Below are 16831 nucleotides of genomic sequence, written 5' to 3'. Positions count from 1 at the left end.
TGATCTTCACATTAGCAAACATTTTAGCCTCCTAAGTACTACTGACAGGTCTCCCAAAAAGGCGAGGATGGGCAGGGGATGGGGGAAGATTGCATAAAAATAGATAAAAATTGAAGGAAGGAAAAAAGGTCTCTATTGGCAATGGGAACTGGAGTCAATTTTTTAAATATTTTACTGAATTCAAGTTACCTTTACTTGAAAGAGACATCATTATTTTATTATCCATGAAATAAGGAAAAAAGTAATTCTAAGAAGGCATGACTCGTAAGACATCCCAATGTCAGAGATAAATATGAAAAATGTGCATCTCGCCAGGTGTGGTGGCTCACGCCTGTAATCCCAACACTTTGGGAGGCCGAGGCAGGCGGATCACCTGAGGTCGGGAGTTTGAGACCAGCCTGACCAACATGGAGAAACCCCATCTCTACTAAAAAAATACAAAATTAGCTGGGCATGGTGGTGCATGCCTGTAATCCCAGCTACTCAGGAGGCTGAGGCAGGAGAATCGCTTGAACCTGGGAGGCAGAGACTGCAGTGAGCTGAAATCATGCCATCACACCTCAGCCTGGGCAACAAGAGCAAAACTCCGTCTTAAAAAAAAAACAAAAAAAACAGGAAAATGTGCACCTCAGAATCAAAGAAATATGGTATTCAGTTTTTAAACTGGTAGCACTGTGGGGACACAAAAGTAAGTAAGTAAAACCTAACCCCTTAAAGTTTACACTCTAGTAGGTATCCTATACTACCAGTGTTGCTGTTTTTGACATTACTTCCTTAATGGCCACAAAGAAAGTTATATCTAAGCAGCCTACAGTATGAGTGAGTCTTGGCTAAAGTCTGATTTTTACAAATATCTAATTTCGAAGCCTTTAATCTGAACCACTGCCTTAGAAAATTGTAATTTTTAGGCTATATACTTATTCTCACCTAGAATAGATATGCTAAAATTAACAGGATATGCAACAAGCTCCTCCCAGTACTTTTTTTTTTTAATTTCTTTTGTAGAGATGGGGTTTTGCTGTGTTGCCCAGGCTAGTCTCCAACTCCTAAGCTCAAGAGATCCTCCTGCCTCAGCCTCCCAAAGTGCTGGGATTGCAGGTGTGAGCCACCATGCCTGGACTAACCACCACCTTTTTTGTATCTTGTAAGTAGACAAGCACTAACAGGAGGGGATGAGGAAGGTAAAAACAGCCTAGTTGGCCAGGTGTGGTGGCTCACACCTGTAATCCCAGCACTTTGGGAGGCCGAGGTGGGCGGATCACGAGGTCAGGAGATCAAGACCATCCTGGCTAACACAGTGAAACCCCGTCTCTACTAAAAAAAAATACAAAAAAAATAAAGAATAAAAATAAATAAAAATTAGCCGGGCGTAGTGGCGGGCGCCTGTAGTCCCAGCTACTCAGGAGGCTGAGGCAGGAGAATGGCGTGAGCCCGGGAGGCGGAGCTTGCAGTGAGCCGAGATTGTGCCACTGCACTCCAGCCTGGGCGACAGAGCGAGACTCCGTCTCAAAAAAAAAAAAAACCGCCTAGTTTACTTGAGTAATGGATTAGTTTTCCCTTTCATTTTTATTCTGCTGTTGTTTGAGAAATAAGAAAATTAATTTCAAAGGTGAATAGAAGTTTTGTGAAAAAGCAGTTGAATCTTACCTGTGTGTTTGTACTGCTCGGCTAAAACCAGTGGACATACAGGAACCTGATACAGTTTTATAACCTAGTTGTTCAGACATGCCCAGATTGGCAACCACTAAAGGTACCCTGTGAAAAAGTCTGACAAAATAAAACTTTATAAATTTAGAATGAAAAGAAAGATTAGTATCTACCTGCCAGAATAGACTACTTGTCCCCTACAAGATTTAAAAAATATGCTCCCCCAAACCCATTCTTTACTGCTTATCCAAAATAGAATTTACTGACTTGAGACAACTGTTTTTTTTTTTTTTTTGAGACAGCGTCTCACTCTGTCTCCCAGGCTGCAATGGAGTGGTGCAATCATGGCTCAATAATGCAGCTTCAACCTCCCGGGCTCAAGCAATCCTCTTGCATCAGCCTCCCAAGTAGCTGGGACTACAGGTGCCCATCACCACACCCGACTAATTTTTAAGTTTTTTGTAGAGATGAGGTCTCCTTATGTTGCTCAGTGATCCTCCTGCCTTGGCCTCCCAAGTGCTGGGATTACAGGTGTGAGTCACCACACTAGGCCCACGTGACATGTAAAACTGTGAAATGTGCTTAGTATAATGGTGTGGAAAAGCAGTTTAATGGCTCCTTGGATTAGTACATGTGTAAATAAGGCAGTATTAACATTGAGATTTACCCTATCTTCCATGAACAATAAAATTATTCTTAGTTGGTACTCTTTTAACGTAATTCTCATATTCTATGAAAATGTAGTTTACTATATACAACCTGTAGGGAGTCCCTGGTTAGACTCATTTTAGTGGACCATCAAAAGCTACTTTGTTTCTTTGCTCAGTTATAGAAAAGCTACTCAAGTATCTAGGCTTAAATTCTAAATTATACCCTTTATCAATCAATATAAAGTTTTTTTCCACCTTAAATAGTAAATAAGAGCAAATCTTCAGTGCCAGAATACAAGTCATCATTCCACACTAGGCTTCTCATTTCCTTATCTGACCATTATTTTCCCACCTATAAAGTAACAGATGGTAAGAGCTACTTCTGAGGGTTATTGTGACAATCTGATGCGACAATATATGAGAACACTTTGTAAGCTGCAAAAACTACTAAATACTGTATTTTTCTATTAGTTTAATACAGCCAGTGACTGGCCAACATTTACCCTTTTTGAGGTTTATATAAGGAATGTTCCAGTCGATGAGTAGAGCAGCTTTCTGTTACTACACTTGGTGTTAATAGCAGAAAAACAAGGTCTTGGTTTGAAAAATGCTCCTGCAAGTTTTTGTGAAGCAGCCTCTCTCTAAACGTCATGATCTGATCTGAATGACGACGGAATTTGTACCAACCTACCACATTCTGAAATACAGAAAAAAAAGAATGTACATCTTAATAGTTACAATATGTCTTACTACTATAATTAAATAAAATAAACAAACTTAAAATGGTTTTCTTAATATTTAGAAAGATTTTGGGCATATATAAACAAAGAATACACTTAATCATATGCTTAAAAAAATATACAAACTGACTTACTTTCCATTCATTTAAAAGCGTATAATTTTGATCAATATAGATTAAAAGGGAGAAGTAAATTCTTGACTTCCTGTAGTTTCTTTTATGGCATTTGCTATCTGGCAATCTTAATCTTTAGTCAAAATTTAAATGAAAAAAATATCAATGCCAATGATTCACTTAAAAGGCAATCACTCCCTGAAAACAAATTAATTGCCTGTATGGACACTTGGTTGTTAAATAAGTTAAACTGAACCCTACAGCTTTTACCTAAAATTTATATGGGAATGATATCACCTACCTGACAAAATTGGTTTCACGATTAAGATCAGATTAAAGGGTTTTGTAAACTACAACATACTAAGCAAATGTGTTTATATTACTAGACCTTTTTTTAACTCGGAAAATAATTCTCCTTTACTTAAGACAAAGAGAAAACCAACCACTTTGCTTACAGATCTATGGGTTTCAGCAACTAAATTTTATATCTGCACATTTAAATTGAGGAAATTAAAATTAGTTTTTAAAAATAAGGTATTTTTATAGGTACATTTTTAAATACTCAAATTGATTGGGGGGGGAACAATCATTTTCAGCCAAACACATTTTTTGAAAGAAACATCTTTTTTTTTTCGTTTTTTGAGACAGAGTCTGGCTCTGTTGCCCAGGCTGGAGTGCAATGGCATGATCTCAGCTCTGCAACCTCTGCCTCCCGGGTTCAACTGATTCTCCTGCCTCTGCCTCCGATGAGTAGCTGGGATTACAGGCATGCGCCACCACACCCAGCCTTTTTTTTTTTTTTTCTATTTTTAGTAGAGACGGGGTTTCACCACGTTGGTCAGGCTGGTCTGGAACTCCTGACCTTGTGATCTACCCTCCTCAGCCAACCAAAGTATTGGGATTAAAGGCGTGAGCCACCGTGCCCAGCCAAGAAACATCTTTCAATTAATCTATTTTTATTTTCAAATCAAAGTTTTAAGAGAAAAAGTAGTGCCTTGAAAAAATTTTGTATTTGGGGGAAAAATCCATTTTGATCATTCAACAACTTTTAACCAAACACGAAGTATGTTGTAGAGGATCCAAATTCAGTGCTATATAGGAAACATCCCTGCAGCATCTATCAAAAATAATAACTGAGGCCAGGCACGGTGTGTGGTGGCGGGTGCCTGTAATCCCAGCTACTTGGGAGGCTGAGGCAGGAGAATCGCTTGAACACAGGAGGCAGAGGTTGTAGTGAGCCGAGATCATGCCACTGCACTACAGCCTGGGTGACAAAGCCAAGACTCCATCTCAAAAAAACAAAGCAAAAAACCCAAAAAACTACAGCCAAGTAAAATAACAGAACTGATTAGGTCACAGAATAAATGGTAGCAGGAAGGGGTATGGTGGAAACACAAGAGAAAGAGATAAATGTTAATTATATTAGTCAAAGGATGAGAACAAAATTAATATTTTTAATTACTAATTTTATTTTCAGAGCAACCGCTTTGAATTTCTGGGAAGAACAAACCTTTTCTTACCTACTTTACAGGATACCATGGTGTCAAACACTGCTTAAAAATTCTGTCAAAGTACTGTGTGTTTTTAAGAACCAAAAACAATGCAAGTAATACCAAAAAAAGGAAAGATAAATTAGAGAATACCTTTTTGACATTTGATAATATTTTCTTCAGTGCTTGCTCGTTTACTTCACCTGAAGAATTATAAAAGCTGTAAAAGCCAAAATTAAAGATATTTCAAATATGCTAAAAATATAAATAATTTTATTAGTATTTTAAAGTTTAGTTATTCCTAACCCAATACCCAAAGCCCATATACCTATTTGCTCGTCAGATGAAGTCTTAAAACAAATAGTAGAGAAAATTCTCAAATTAACTGACTTAAAGTGGTAGAAACATAAAGTCCATAAAGCAATGAAAAGGAAAAAGGTGTAACTTAAGAGACAAGTTTTGGGAATCGTTTTTTTTGAACCTAAAACAATAAACTATCCATGAAATATAGGTATTATAATGTAAGTTCACATAGCCGGTTCACAATTCATTCAGTTTACTCATTTATATTTTTTACAACATCGATACATATGAAAGAATGTATAACCAGTAATGAAGCACAATAACAAAAGGTCAATTTATTATTCACTGCTAGTTACAAAAGCTATGTATTTTAGGAGGTGGCTGGGTTTTTTGGGCTGGGGGAAGGGAATAGGTTTTGTTTGGTTTAGAATAGTAGTCTTTGTTCAGGAGTTGGAATATCCAAGATGTAGGAAGAATTAAAAGATAATTCTAAAAGATTCTACTTCCAGCTTTCTTTCTCTCCCAATAACAGAGACTGCAAATAATATTTTCTTCTTTTTACCATTCATTAAGATCAACAATATTTTCTATGATGGTTAAATATGTTATACAAAATCCTTTATAAATAATTTTTGCCAGGGCACAGTGGCTCACACTTGTAATCCCAGCACTTTGGGAGGCTGAGGGGGGTGGATGGCTCAAGCCCAGAAGTTCAAGACCAACCTGGGCAATGTGGCAAAACCCTGTCTACAAAAAAATACAAAAATTAGCTGGGGCGTGGTGGTGTGTGCCTGTAGCCCCAGTTTCTAGAGGGAGCGAGGTGGGAGGATCACTTGAGCCTGGGAGGCAGAGTTTCCAGTGAGATGAGATGGCTCTACTGCACTCCAGCCTGGGCAACAGAGCAGACTCTGTCGTCTAGTTGTATTTCCAGTATTTGCCTACTTACAGTTCCAATATCAAAATACAAGAAATTATTCTCTAAATACAAGAATTTATTCCTATATTTCCCTAGAATGGTCCACTTCTGAGCTCAAATCGGAGCATAAAGCAGTATATTAGGGTAAGATTAGCAACAGGATAACAGTGCACATCATCTGTGGAAGCACTAGGTTTATGTGAAGTTTCTGGGGAGAAGATGAATGGGGTGGCATTTTATGTAGAAACTGATATATCATGCAGAAGTCACGTCAAACTGCATAATTTTTTTTGAGACATGGTCTCGCTCTGTCACCTGGGCTGGATCTCGGCTCACAAGCAATCCTTTCACCTCACCCTCCCTAGAAACTGAGACTACAGGCACGCCAACACACCCCGCTAATTGTTTTGTATTTTTTGTAGAGAGGCAGTTTCACCATGTTACCCAGGCTGGTCTCCAACTCCCTGAGCTCAAGTGATTCAGCCACCTCACCTTCCAAAGTGCTGGAATTATAGATGTGACCCACCTGCATAATTTTTTAAAAAGTGACTTTAAGTTTCAGAAGCCGGGCACAGTGGCTCACGCCTATAATCCCAGCACTTTGGGAGGCTGAGGTGGGTGGATCACTTGAGGTCAGGAGTTTGAAACCAGCCTGGCCAACATGGCAAACCCCCATCTCTACAAATACAAAAAAGAAAAAAAAAGCCAGGCATGGCGGTGCACACCTGTGGTCCCAGCTACTCATGAGGCTGAAGTGGGAGAATCGCTTGAACCTTGGAGTTGGGAGGTTGCAGTGAACTGAGATCACGGCACTGCATTCCAGCCTGGGCAACAGAGACCTTGTCTAAAAAAAAAGAAAGAAAAAAAAAAAACTCTATCTATCCATCCATACACTAAGTTTCAGTAGGCTATTTCGGAGGTACTTCCTCCAGATTTCTGAGGTAACCAAATCAGTGTATTTCAGTGGAAAAGTCTGCATCACAATGTATTTAGTGCAGGGTTAACACACTTTCTGTAAAGGATTGTATAGAAAATATTTCAGGCTTTGACAGCCACATCCAGTCTCTATTGCATATTTTTCCTCCTTTTTTTTACAACCCTTAAAAAATGTAGTAAACAAGGCCAGGCATGGGTGTCTCACACCTGTAATCCTAGCACTTTGGGAGGCCGAGGCGGGCAGATCACGAGGTCAAAAGATCAAGACCATCCTGGCCAACATGGTGAAACTTTGTCTATACTAAAAATACAAAAAAATTAGCCAGGCGTGGTGGCACCCGCCTATAGTCCCAGCTACTTGGAGGCTGAGGCAGGAGAATCACTTGGACCCAGGAGGCAGAGGTTGCAGTGAGCCAAGACTGCGCCACTGCACTCCAGCCTGGCGACAGAGCAAGACTCTGTCTCCCAAAAAAAAAAAAAAAAAAACAGTAGTAAACAGTCTCAGATTGAGGGCTATATAAAAATACATCATGGGGCTCTATTTTAGCAACCTCTGTATCAGAGCAGGAAGAGGAAGAAACTGCATAGTATGATGCTGGATTAGAGCTCAAGAAATCCTTATTCTTCTAATTTTTGCCCTGCCATTAACTAGATCTGTGGCCTTGGTTAAATCATGAACTTTTCAGGCCTATTATTGTGTTGTTTAATGACGTATGTAGTTACCCTCTGAATGAGAAGTATTTCACGTGCCTCTCCTAATGCCTTTCCACTCTGCTTTAATCCTGTAAGAGCTAAAAGACTCAGGCATTGGTTTCTCATCACTGAAATAGATGGTTTCTTCACGTCTCAGCCTCTATTAAGTTAGTCTAATTATTAATGTGGTTGAAAAAGGTACTGAATCACTTTTTGCTCCTCCTCTAAATCCTTTGTTGGTCCAGAAGATCCTTCAATAAAGTCCTTTTTGTGAGTCTCCACTAAGAGTTCCTCTGTTATCTAACAAATATTTTTGCATATCCATTACACATAAGGCAGTGTAGAAGCTATACCTTTTCTTGGTATAGCAGTTTAAGACCACGCTAAGCTCCTTTTTTCTGCTCTCCTCCTACAGTTATTTCTCACCTTAACCATATGCTCCACTGTAATTCTTACATAACTTTAAAGATGTGTATAGTACGTAGTCTGTAAGATAGTTATGCTGATCGTTTTCTTTTTTTTTTTTTTTTTGGAGACAGGGTCTTGCTCTGTCACCCAGGCTGAAGTGCAGTGGCATGACCTCAGCTCACTGCAGCCTCTGTCTCCTGAGTTCAAGTGATCCTCCTGCCTCAGCCTCCCCAGTAGCTGGGACTACAGACGCATGCCATCACTCCTGGCTAATTTTTGTATTTTTAGTGGAGACAGTGTTTCACCACGTTGCCCAGGCTGTTTATGCTGATTTTTCTTGCATAGTTTATATAAATCATAAAACTATTTCATTAAAATTACACATTGCTATGGTTACATGATTACATATGTTTGCTTTGTGAAAATTCATTTATTTGTATACTTTTCTATGTGTATGCTATACTCAATAAAAAGCTAAAAAATACACAATGTATTAGAGTTAACAGTACTATGACTATCTGTAGGACTGAGTGCAAGCGTTCATCCTAGAAAAGCAATAGGAAACAGGTTAAAGAACATAACCAGCTGAGTGCAGTGGCTCACGCCTGTAATCCCAGTACTTTGGGAAGCCGAGGAAGGAGGATGGCTTGAGTCCAGGAGTTTGAGACCAGCCTGAGCAACATGACAAAACCCTGTCTCTACCAAAATACAAAAATCAGCCGAGTGTGGTGGCTGGTGCCTGTGGTCCCAGCTACTTGGGAGGCTGAGGTGGAGAGGGTCACCTGAGCGCAGAAGATGAAGGCTACAGTGAGTTGTGTTCACGCCACTGCACTCCAGCCTCAGTGACAGAGTGAGACCCTGTCTCAAAAAGAAAAACAAAGAACATGACCAGCTAACAGATAAAAGATAACACTAAAAAATATAAATAAGGAACCAGTTGCTAAAATATGCTGAAATAAAAGGGTAGAAAAAAGGGCTGCTATTGATGATGTATAATAACACTTCATTTACTGAGTTTATAATATGCAATGAGGTGACTGGGTGTGAGAAGGAAAAGCAATTCTCAAGGTAAACTGGTGCTTGGGAAAGGTAAAGAAGATCAGCTTAAAGTAATATAAATACAGAGAAAGAACTACTAGGGTAGACAATACACAAGTGATTTTTTTCAGCTATTTAAAAAAAACTTTCCATTCTACTCAGTACCACCATGTATAGGTGATAACTAAGATAATCTGTTAGTTTTAAAAACTATTTCACTTGCAGAGAGTAATTTTCACAATGGATCATTTACTTACCAGCACTACTACTTACCTAAAAAGCTGATAGCATGGAATATATTTCTGAATGTCTGGAAGAAAAGGATTTTTTAGTTATGATTACATTAATTCAATTCACAATCATTTGAATACTGTATATTGAACCTTTACCTCATGCCAGGAAGTATCTTACCAATGATCATCTGATGTTTATCCTCACAACAAATCTGAGACATATACTATCATTATTCCCCTTTCAAAGATGATATAACAGGCAAAGAGAGACAAGTGGCTTGCCCAATCCAGTGGTAGGGCCAGAGTTCAAAACCCAGAACCTCACCTGGAACCACAATGCTATATTTCCTCTAAATAATGGTCTAACAAGTCCAACACAAAAGATAAATTCAAAGTTGCCACATTTTCACTGAGTTCTAAAAACGCTGTGCTCTAAATTTACCCAATTAATAAAATCACCTGTTAAAGGAATTTAAAATGATGAAAATCTTCTTAACCAAAGCAATGGAATAATATGTTGATGTTGGATTTTATGTGTTTAAACATCTGTGATAATCCAACATTTAAAATAATTTGAGCAAATACCTTAGAGCTTAGCACTGTACCTAATACCACAATGTAGTTGCTCAGCAAACATTTGCTTAAGTAAATCGAATGCCTAGAACTATGTTAGATACTTTGGGTGGCACGCTAATTTCAATTAGGGGAAAAAAATACGCTCTAAGGGCTTGCTTTTATTTTTTAATTTTTAAAAAATAATCTTGTATTGCTATAAAGGGCTTGCTTTTAAAACTCAAGTGTCTGAACCAAAAAAAAAAAAAACTACAGTAAAATTATAAACTACAGGGTTTCAATGCTTCCGGGTTGGCACTGCAGTGGCATTTCTGACTGTGGGAGCCTCAGTTTCCCAGTCCCCCGATGAGCCTGAACAGCAGCAGCAAAGTACCACAGCCAACAGATGTCTGGTCTGAATTGGAAACCCTTTGTATATGGCGGCCTTGCCTCTATCATTGCTGAGTTTGGAACATTCCCCATGGACCTTACCAAAACACACTTCAGGTAGGTTCAAGGCCAAAGCACTGATGTCTGTTTCAAAGAAATAAAATATAGACGGATGTTTCAAGCTTTGTTTTGGATCTACAAAGAGGAAGGTGTATTGGCTCTGTATTAAGGAATTGCTTCTGTTTGCGAAGACAAGCATCATATGGCACCATTAAAATTGGGATTTACCAAAGCTTGAAGCAATTATTTGTAGAACGTTTAGAAGATGAAACTCTTTCAATTAACATGATCTATGGGGTGGTGTCAGGAGTGGTATTTTCCACTATAGCCAATCCCACCGATGTTCTAAAGATTCGAATGCAGGCTCAAGGAAGTTTGTTCCAAGGGAACATGATTGGCAGCTTCATTGATATGTACCAACAGAAAGGCACCAGGGGTCTGTGGAGGGGCGTGGTTCCAACTGTTCAGCATGCTGCCATCGTTGTGGGAGTAGAGCTACAGTCTATGATATTACTAAGAAGTATTTAATATTGTCAGGAATGATGGAAGACACAACTTTAACTTGCTTTGTTTCCAGCTTTACATGTAGTTTAGCTGGACCTCTTGCCTCTAATCCGGGTGATGTGGTAGGCACTCGTATGATGAACCAGAGGGCAATCGTGGGATATATGGATCTCTGTAGGTGTACTTTGGATGGTATTTTAAAGATGTGGAAACATGAGGGCTTTTTTGCACTCTATAAAGGATTTTGGCCAAAGTGGCTTCGGCTTGGACCCTGGAACATTATTTTCTAAATTACATATGAGCAGCTCAAGAGGCTTTAACTCTAAGGACTGAATTATACGTGAGCCCAGCCCTGCCAGCCTTTCTACTGCTTTTCCCTTTTCCTGTGTTCTAATGTATTTTGGCAAAGTTTTAAGTGTTTACCAAACTGTTGGTCTCCTAAGGGCCTCCTGATGGAAGAACAGTAGGATGGTTCAAAGTTATTTATATGTTTGGGTTACCATGTTAACTTTTCCCTGAGAGAAAGTGTTAACATTGAGACTCTAGCCTCAGACTGGTACGTTCTATGAAGATGGATACTGACAGATGACACTGAAAATGGCCTGCTTTCCAAATGTGGGTTAAATGTAATTGGTTGGGACCCAGACTTGGGCTAGAGCAGAAGGCATAGGCCAGGGTGGTTACTGCTATATATGTTATAGACCTCGGTTCTCATTAAAGTATTTATTGGCAGAAAAAAAATTATAACTGCATTAGCATATGTATAAAACATATGACAAAAGCCCAGTTTCCTTAAGTAATGTGATTACAAATCACTAAAAGCAAAATAGTACAAATGCAGCCAAAGAATAGGATAGGCCTATCCTTTTCAAATAAAAAGGCCAAGAAAAAAAGTAAAAAGTGTGAAAAAATACTTAACCTCTTTTGTAATTACGAAACGCAAATTAAAATGCTACTTTTTCACTTATCAAATTGGCAACGATTAAAAAATTTGATAATACCTAGTGTTGGCAAGAGCATGGGGGCCGGGCATGGTGGCTCAGGCCTGTAATCCCAGCACTTTGGGAGGCCGGTGCGGGCGGATCACCTGAGGTCAGGAGTTCGAGACCAGCTTGGCCAACATGGTGAAATCCTGTCTCTACTAAAAATACAAACATTAGCTGGGTATGGTGGCAGTCACCTGTAATTCCAGCTACTCAGGAGGCTGAGGCAGGGAGAATCACTTGAACCTGGGAAGCAGAGGTTGCAGTGAGCTGGGATCCCACCACTGCACTCCAGCCTGGGCGACAGAGTGAGACTCCATTTCAAAAAAAATAAGGAGTATGGGGACCTAGGCACTTTTAGATACTGTGGAGAAGCCTAAAATGGCCTAAGTTTTCCAAAAGGCAATCAGCTAGTCTACCTCCAGGAATGTGACTTTTAAATATACACTCAAAGGCACAAAGATACATACAATACTAAATGTTCATGGTAATACTGTTTAACAAAAACACGGAAAATCATTCTTAGACGGTTAAATAAATTATAAATTATGGTACGTCTATACAATAGGATATATGCAGCCAGCAGAAAGAATGATGGGCCCAGTACAGTGGCTCATGCCTGTAATCCCAACACTTTGGGAGGCCATGACAGGAGGACTGCTTGAGCCTAGGAATTTGAGACATGATGAAACCTCATCTCTAATAAAAATACAAAAAATTAGCTGGGCATGGTGGTGCACGTCTGTAATCCCAGATACTCAGGAGGCTGAAGCAGGAGAATCACTTGAACCCGGGAGGCAGAGGTTGCAGTGAGCTGAGATAGCACCACTGCACTCCAGGCTGGGAAACAGAGTGAGACTCTGCCTCAAAAAAAAAAAAAAAAAAAAAGAAAAATGATATTGTAGAGGATTATGCATTATGCAACACTGGAAAGTGAACATGACACAATATGATGCTAAACCTTTTATAAGGTACACTACCAATTTTGTTTAAAAATATATATACACATATAGAGAAAAACTATGTTAGACAATCAGAAAACTCCCTATACATTTTATTTCTTTTAAACATTTTTTCCCTATACATTTTAAAGGTTCTCCCCTGCTTTTCCCTGACAGAAAAGCTGCCACCAGCTGTAACTGCTTTACCACCCACCCCTCAAACCCTTTGCAGCCTGGTCTCTTCCCCATTACACTCCAGAAATTACTGAGGGTTTTCAGTCATCTAATAATCCAATTACCGCATTTTCTCAGTTCTCATCTTCCAGCTTTTCTGCAGCATTTAACATTTTATCTTTTTCCTTGGTCTTCCTATTGCTGGGTCATCTTCCTGCCAACTAAACAGCAAGTGTTTCATCCTTGTTTCCCTGGCAGTAATCTTATCTGCTTCCTAACTCTCATACTATTTCTTACTTTAGACCAGTCCATGGCCATAATTTTAACTGCAAAATGAGTACAACATATCCTTTTAAATTATTTTAAAATCAATATATATTTCTTAATTTATTTTTCTTTTTTGAGACAGAGTCTCGCTCTGTTGCCCAGGCTGGAGTGCAGTGGCATGATCTTGGCTCACTGCAACTTCTGCCTCTCGGGTTCAAGCAATTCTTGGGCCTCAGCCTCCCAAGTAACTGGGATTATAGGCATGTACCACTACACTTGGCTAATTTTTATATTTTTAGTAGAGACGGGTTTCACCATGTTGGCGAGGCTGGTCTCGAACTCCCGACCTCAGGTAATCCACCTCAGCCTCCCAAAGTGCTGGGATTACAGGTGTGAGCCACCTTGGCCAGCATCTATATTTCTTAATTTAAAAACAATAACTTATGCTGACCCCTTTCAGCATACACTATCAAATATGGGAGACACAAATGACTCAAATATAGGAGAAATAAATAACTCACCAATTGTATAAACAACTTCAACATCATCCATTTGGGAATCGGTAATGCTATTCTTGGCTTCACCTTTTACTTCCCCAAGAAGAAAACCTTCCTATGAAGATAAAGAGGCAGTATATAGAATACACTGATAGAATTACTGTTCAGACACTTAACTAACCAGCATTTTCTGAGTATTTTACTATGTATACAAGTATGTGCTACCAGTCGGGGGCACATGAAAGATCTGAGATGCTTCTAGTTTACTTGGGAAAGATGAAGAGTTAAATAAAAATGAGAAGAGGCCAGGCACGGTGGCTCACACCTGTAATCCTAGCACTGGGAGGCTAAGCTGGGCAGATGGTTTGAGCCCAGGAGTTCAGTACTAGCCTGGGCAACAGGGTAAAACTCCGTTTGTACAAAAAATACGAGAAAAATTAGTTAGGCATGGTGCCACATGCCTGTAGTCCCAGCTACTTGGGATCACCTGAACCCAGGAGGTTGAGGCTGCAGTGAGCTGTGATCATGCCACTGCACTCCAACCCAGGCCATAGAGTGAAACTCTGCCTCAAAAGAAAAAAAGTAGAAATAAAGAGGAGAGGAAGGGAGAGATTAGCCTGGCCTGAAATAATTAGAGTTGGCCCTGGGGAGGCAAGTACAGATTAGACTAAAGCGGTGGGCAGTATTTGTGTAAGCAGAGCATGGAGAACTCGGCACACTTGGAAGCATACAAGACTTAAAGCCAGAAATGAGCACACACCGAGGAATGAGTAAAGCACTATGCCTTGGAGCAGAAGGAAATCAAAGGTAAATCAGAGCGAGCCAATAATGGGACACCCTGAATGACTACTCTGGATTTAACCACATGTGCTTCTGGGAGTTACAGAAAGCTTCTAAGGTACGAAATGACATGATTAGTGTTTTCTGATTAAAACTCATGCACAATATGAAAGATTAAAATTCAATTTCAGAGTCTCCTTTCTAAAAGGAGTGCTGTGAGCCCAATTCTTTTAATCTACTTGTATTCTGCCACCCCAGTGGTAATTCATCTGAGTTTTGGAGAATTCAGTTTCTCTAGGTACACTTAAAGACCCAATGTGCTTGACAATGAAGATTTTATATCTTTTTTTTTTTTATTTTTGAGAAGAGGTCTAGCTCTGTCGTCACCCAGGCTGGAGTGCAGTGGTGCAATCACTGCTCACTGCTCCTTTGACCTTCCGGGCTCAAAGCAATCCTCCCGCCTCAGCCTTCCAAGTAGCTGGGTCTACAGGCATGTGCCACCACACCGGGCTAATTTTTAAAAATTTTTGTAGACATGAGGTCTCCTTATGTTGCCCAGGCCGGTCTTGAACTCCTGGGCTCAAATGATCCTCCTACCTCCACCTCCCAAACTGCTGGGATTACAGGAATATTTTATATTCTTAATAATTAATAATGTTTTCCCCTAAAAGTAAAAAAGGATTTTTCCATAATGTGAGTCTTTACTGGAATCACGCGGGGGGATATCCAGAATCTAGTGTACTTGATTTTGATACTCCCAAAGACGAACTCAGGGAAGGGAAGCAGGGGCAACCCAAGTGCACCCTTTAAAGACTTTAGGAAAAAGATCTGAGAAACAGGGGCCTCCCTAGCACCCAGGTATTTCCCAAGGGCTAATCCTTTCAGCTACCGAGGAATTAAGTTTCCACTCTATCTACACTAAAGACATTCCAAAATAATTTCCACGGCTACACATATATTTTAAATGGTCATATATTTGTTTTTATTAGGTATTAATGTGTAAGGTTATCTGAAATTATATACATAAAACATATCAATTCCAACCTTTATTAGGATTGTGCTAAAAAGCAATTTTGTAATGTTTAGATTTCGTAGAGACCGGGTCTCACTAGGTTGTCCCCCGGATGGTCTCCAACTCGTGGGTTCAGGTGATCTACCCACCTCGGCCTCCCAAAGTGCTGGAATTACAGGCGTGAGCCACCGTGCCCGGCCTATATTAAGGCAATTTTGAGAGTAAAACAGGTGTTGTTATCTTAAAATGTACTTAGCAGAAATTACTAGGCATTGTTCAGCAGGGTATTCTCCTAATTGTACCACACAGCAGGGAGGTTATTTTAGATGCTTAGACGTTCTTTCTGCAAGTTACTCAAAGTACTACAGGACATTAACTACTTCCGAGCTCAACGTTTTACAGTGTTTCTTTAATTTCTTTTTTTTTTTTTTTGAGACGGAGTCTCGCTCTGTCGCCCAGGCTGGAGTGCAGTGGCCGGATCTCGGCTCACTGCAAGCTCCGCCTCCCAGGTTCACGCCATTCTCCTGCCTCAGCCTCCCGAGTAGCTGGGACTACAGGCGCCCGCCACCTCGCCCGGCTAGTTTTTTGTATTTTTTAGTAGAGATGGTGTTTCACCGTGTTAGCCAGGATGGTCTCGATCTCCTGACCTCGTGATCCACCCATCTCGGCCTCCCAAAGTGCTGGGATTACAGGCTTGAGCCACCGCGCCCGGCCTTGTGTTTCTTTAATTTCATAGAACTTTTAGAAAATAGGCAACGTACTTTTAAAAACTGTTTTACAAATTTAATAACGCAAATAAAAAGATATCTGACATACCAGATTAAGCTGTTTCATCCACTAACATCTATTTTTATTCCCTTACCATCCTACCATCTCAACAAACACGCACAGGCGCTGCTCTGCCTGACAAAGTCCGCCTGGCTTTGCAAACGCCTCTCGGACGTCGCGAGAAACGGAAAGTTTACCGCAGGCTCCGCAGAGCAGCGGGAAGACGCTCCGTGAACTTTCCATCTTTTCACGCCCAAGTTTCCACAGCGAAAGGGGCGCCGAGGAAAGATGGGAGCGTGTGGGACACTGGTCGGAAAAGGGAAATCAACGTAGGATAGCAGAGGGAGGGCTAATGCTGGAGAAAAGACTTCGTGGGCACGAGGCACCTTAGGGACCGCTGAGGGGGAGAGAAGGCAGAGCCGCGACGGCAGGGAGGAGGCGCGGCGGCGTCGGGGGAGCGGGCGGGGGACCGGGGCAACAGCGGGGAGGCAGGCCGCGCGCAGGGCTCTTCCCAGGCCACGCCGGACCCCGCCCCGTCCCTCGGCTCACCGTGTCCGAGTCCGTGTTGAGGTGCTGGAAGGCGAGTGCGCCGAGCACAAAGCCCGAGAGCACTGCCGACGTACTCTCCCCCTCCATCCTACCGTCGCCTCCGGCTCCACGAGAGGACGAGGGCGGGGTGCCCGGGGCCCGGATCCCGTGGTGGCGGCGAGGCGGGGCCCAGCGAGGAGGCGGGGCC

The 16831-nt window shown here is 40.9% G+C and overlaps 1 protein-coding gene and 1 pseudogene across 1 annotated transcript in view; one reads left to right on the top strand and one right to left on the bottom strand.

Annotated features, from left to right (window-relative positions):
- ABRAXAS1 (abraxas 1, BRCA1 A complex subunit) overlaps positions 1 to 16831 on the bottom strand; it is a 23544-nt gene extending 6713 nt beyond the window's left edge. The window contains exons 1-6 of the mRNA XM_025386014.1: positions 16645 to 16831; positions 13560 to 13650; positions 9208 to 9244; positions 4794 to 4860; positions 2801 to 2994; positions 1648 to 1767 (exon numbers count right to left, since the gene is read on the bottom strand). Coding sequence (XP_025241799.1) covers positions 1648 to 1767; positions 2801 to 2994; positions 4794 to 4860; positions 9208 to 9244; positions 13560 to 13650; positions 16645 to 16731 — 596 coding nt within the window. The 5' untranslated portion in view covers positions 16732 to 16831. The remainder of the gene's footprint in view (positions 1 to 1647; positions 1768 to 2800; positions 2995 to 4793; positions 4861 to 9207; positions 9245 to 13559; positions 13651 to 16644) is intronic.
- Positions 10126 to 10993, top strand: LOC112624919 (annotated as a pseudogene).

The sequence above is a fragment of the Theropithecus gelada genome, chromosome 5 (assembly GCF_003255815.1).
Source record: "Theropithecus gelada isolate Dixy chromosome 5, Tgel_1.0, whole genome shotgun sequence".
Lineage (NCBI taxonomy): Eukaryota > Metazoa > Chordata > Mammalia > Primates > Cercopithecidae > Theropithecus > Theropithecus gelada.
Note: the sequence above shows the minus strand (reverse complement) of the source record. Positions and strands in the feature narration are given on the sequence as shown.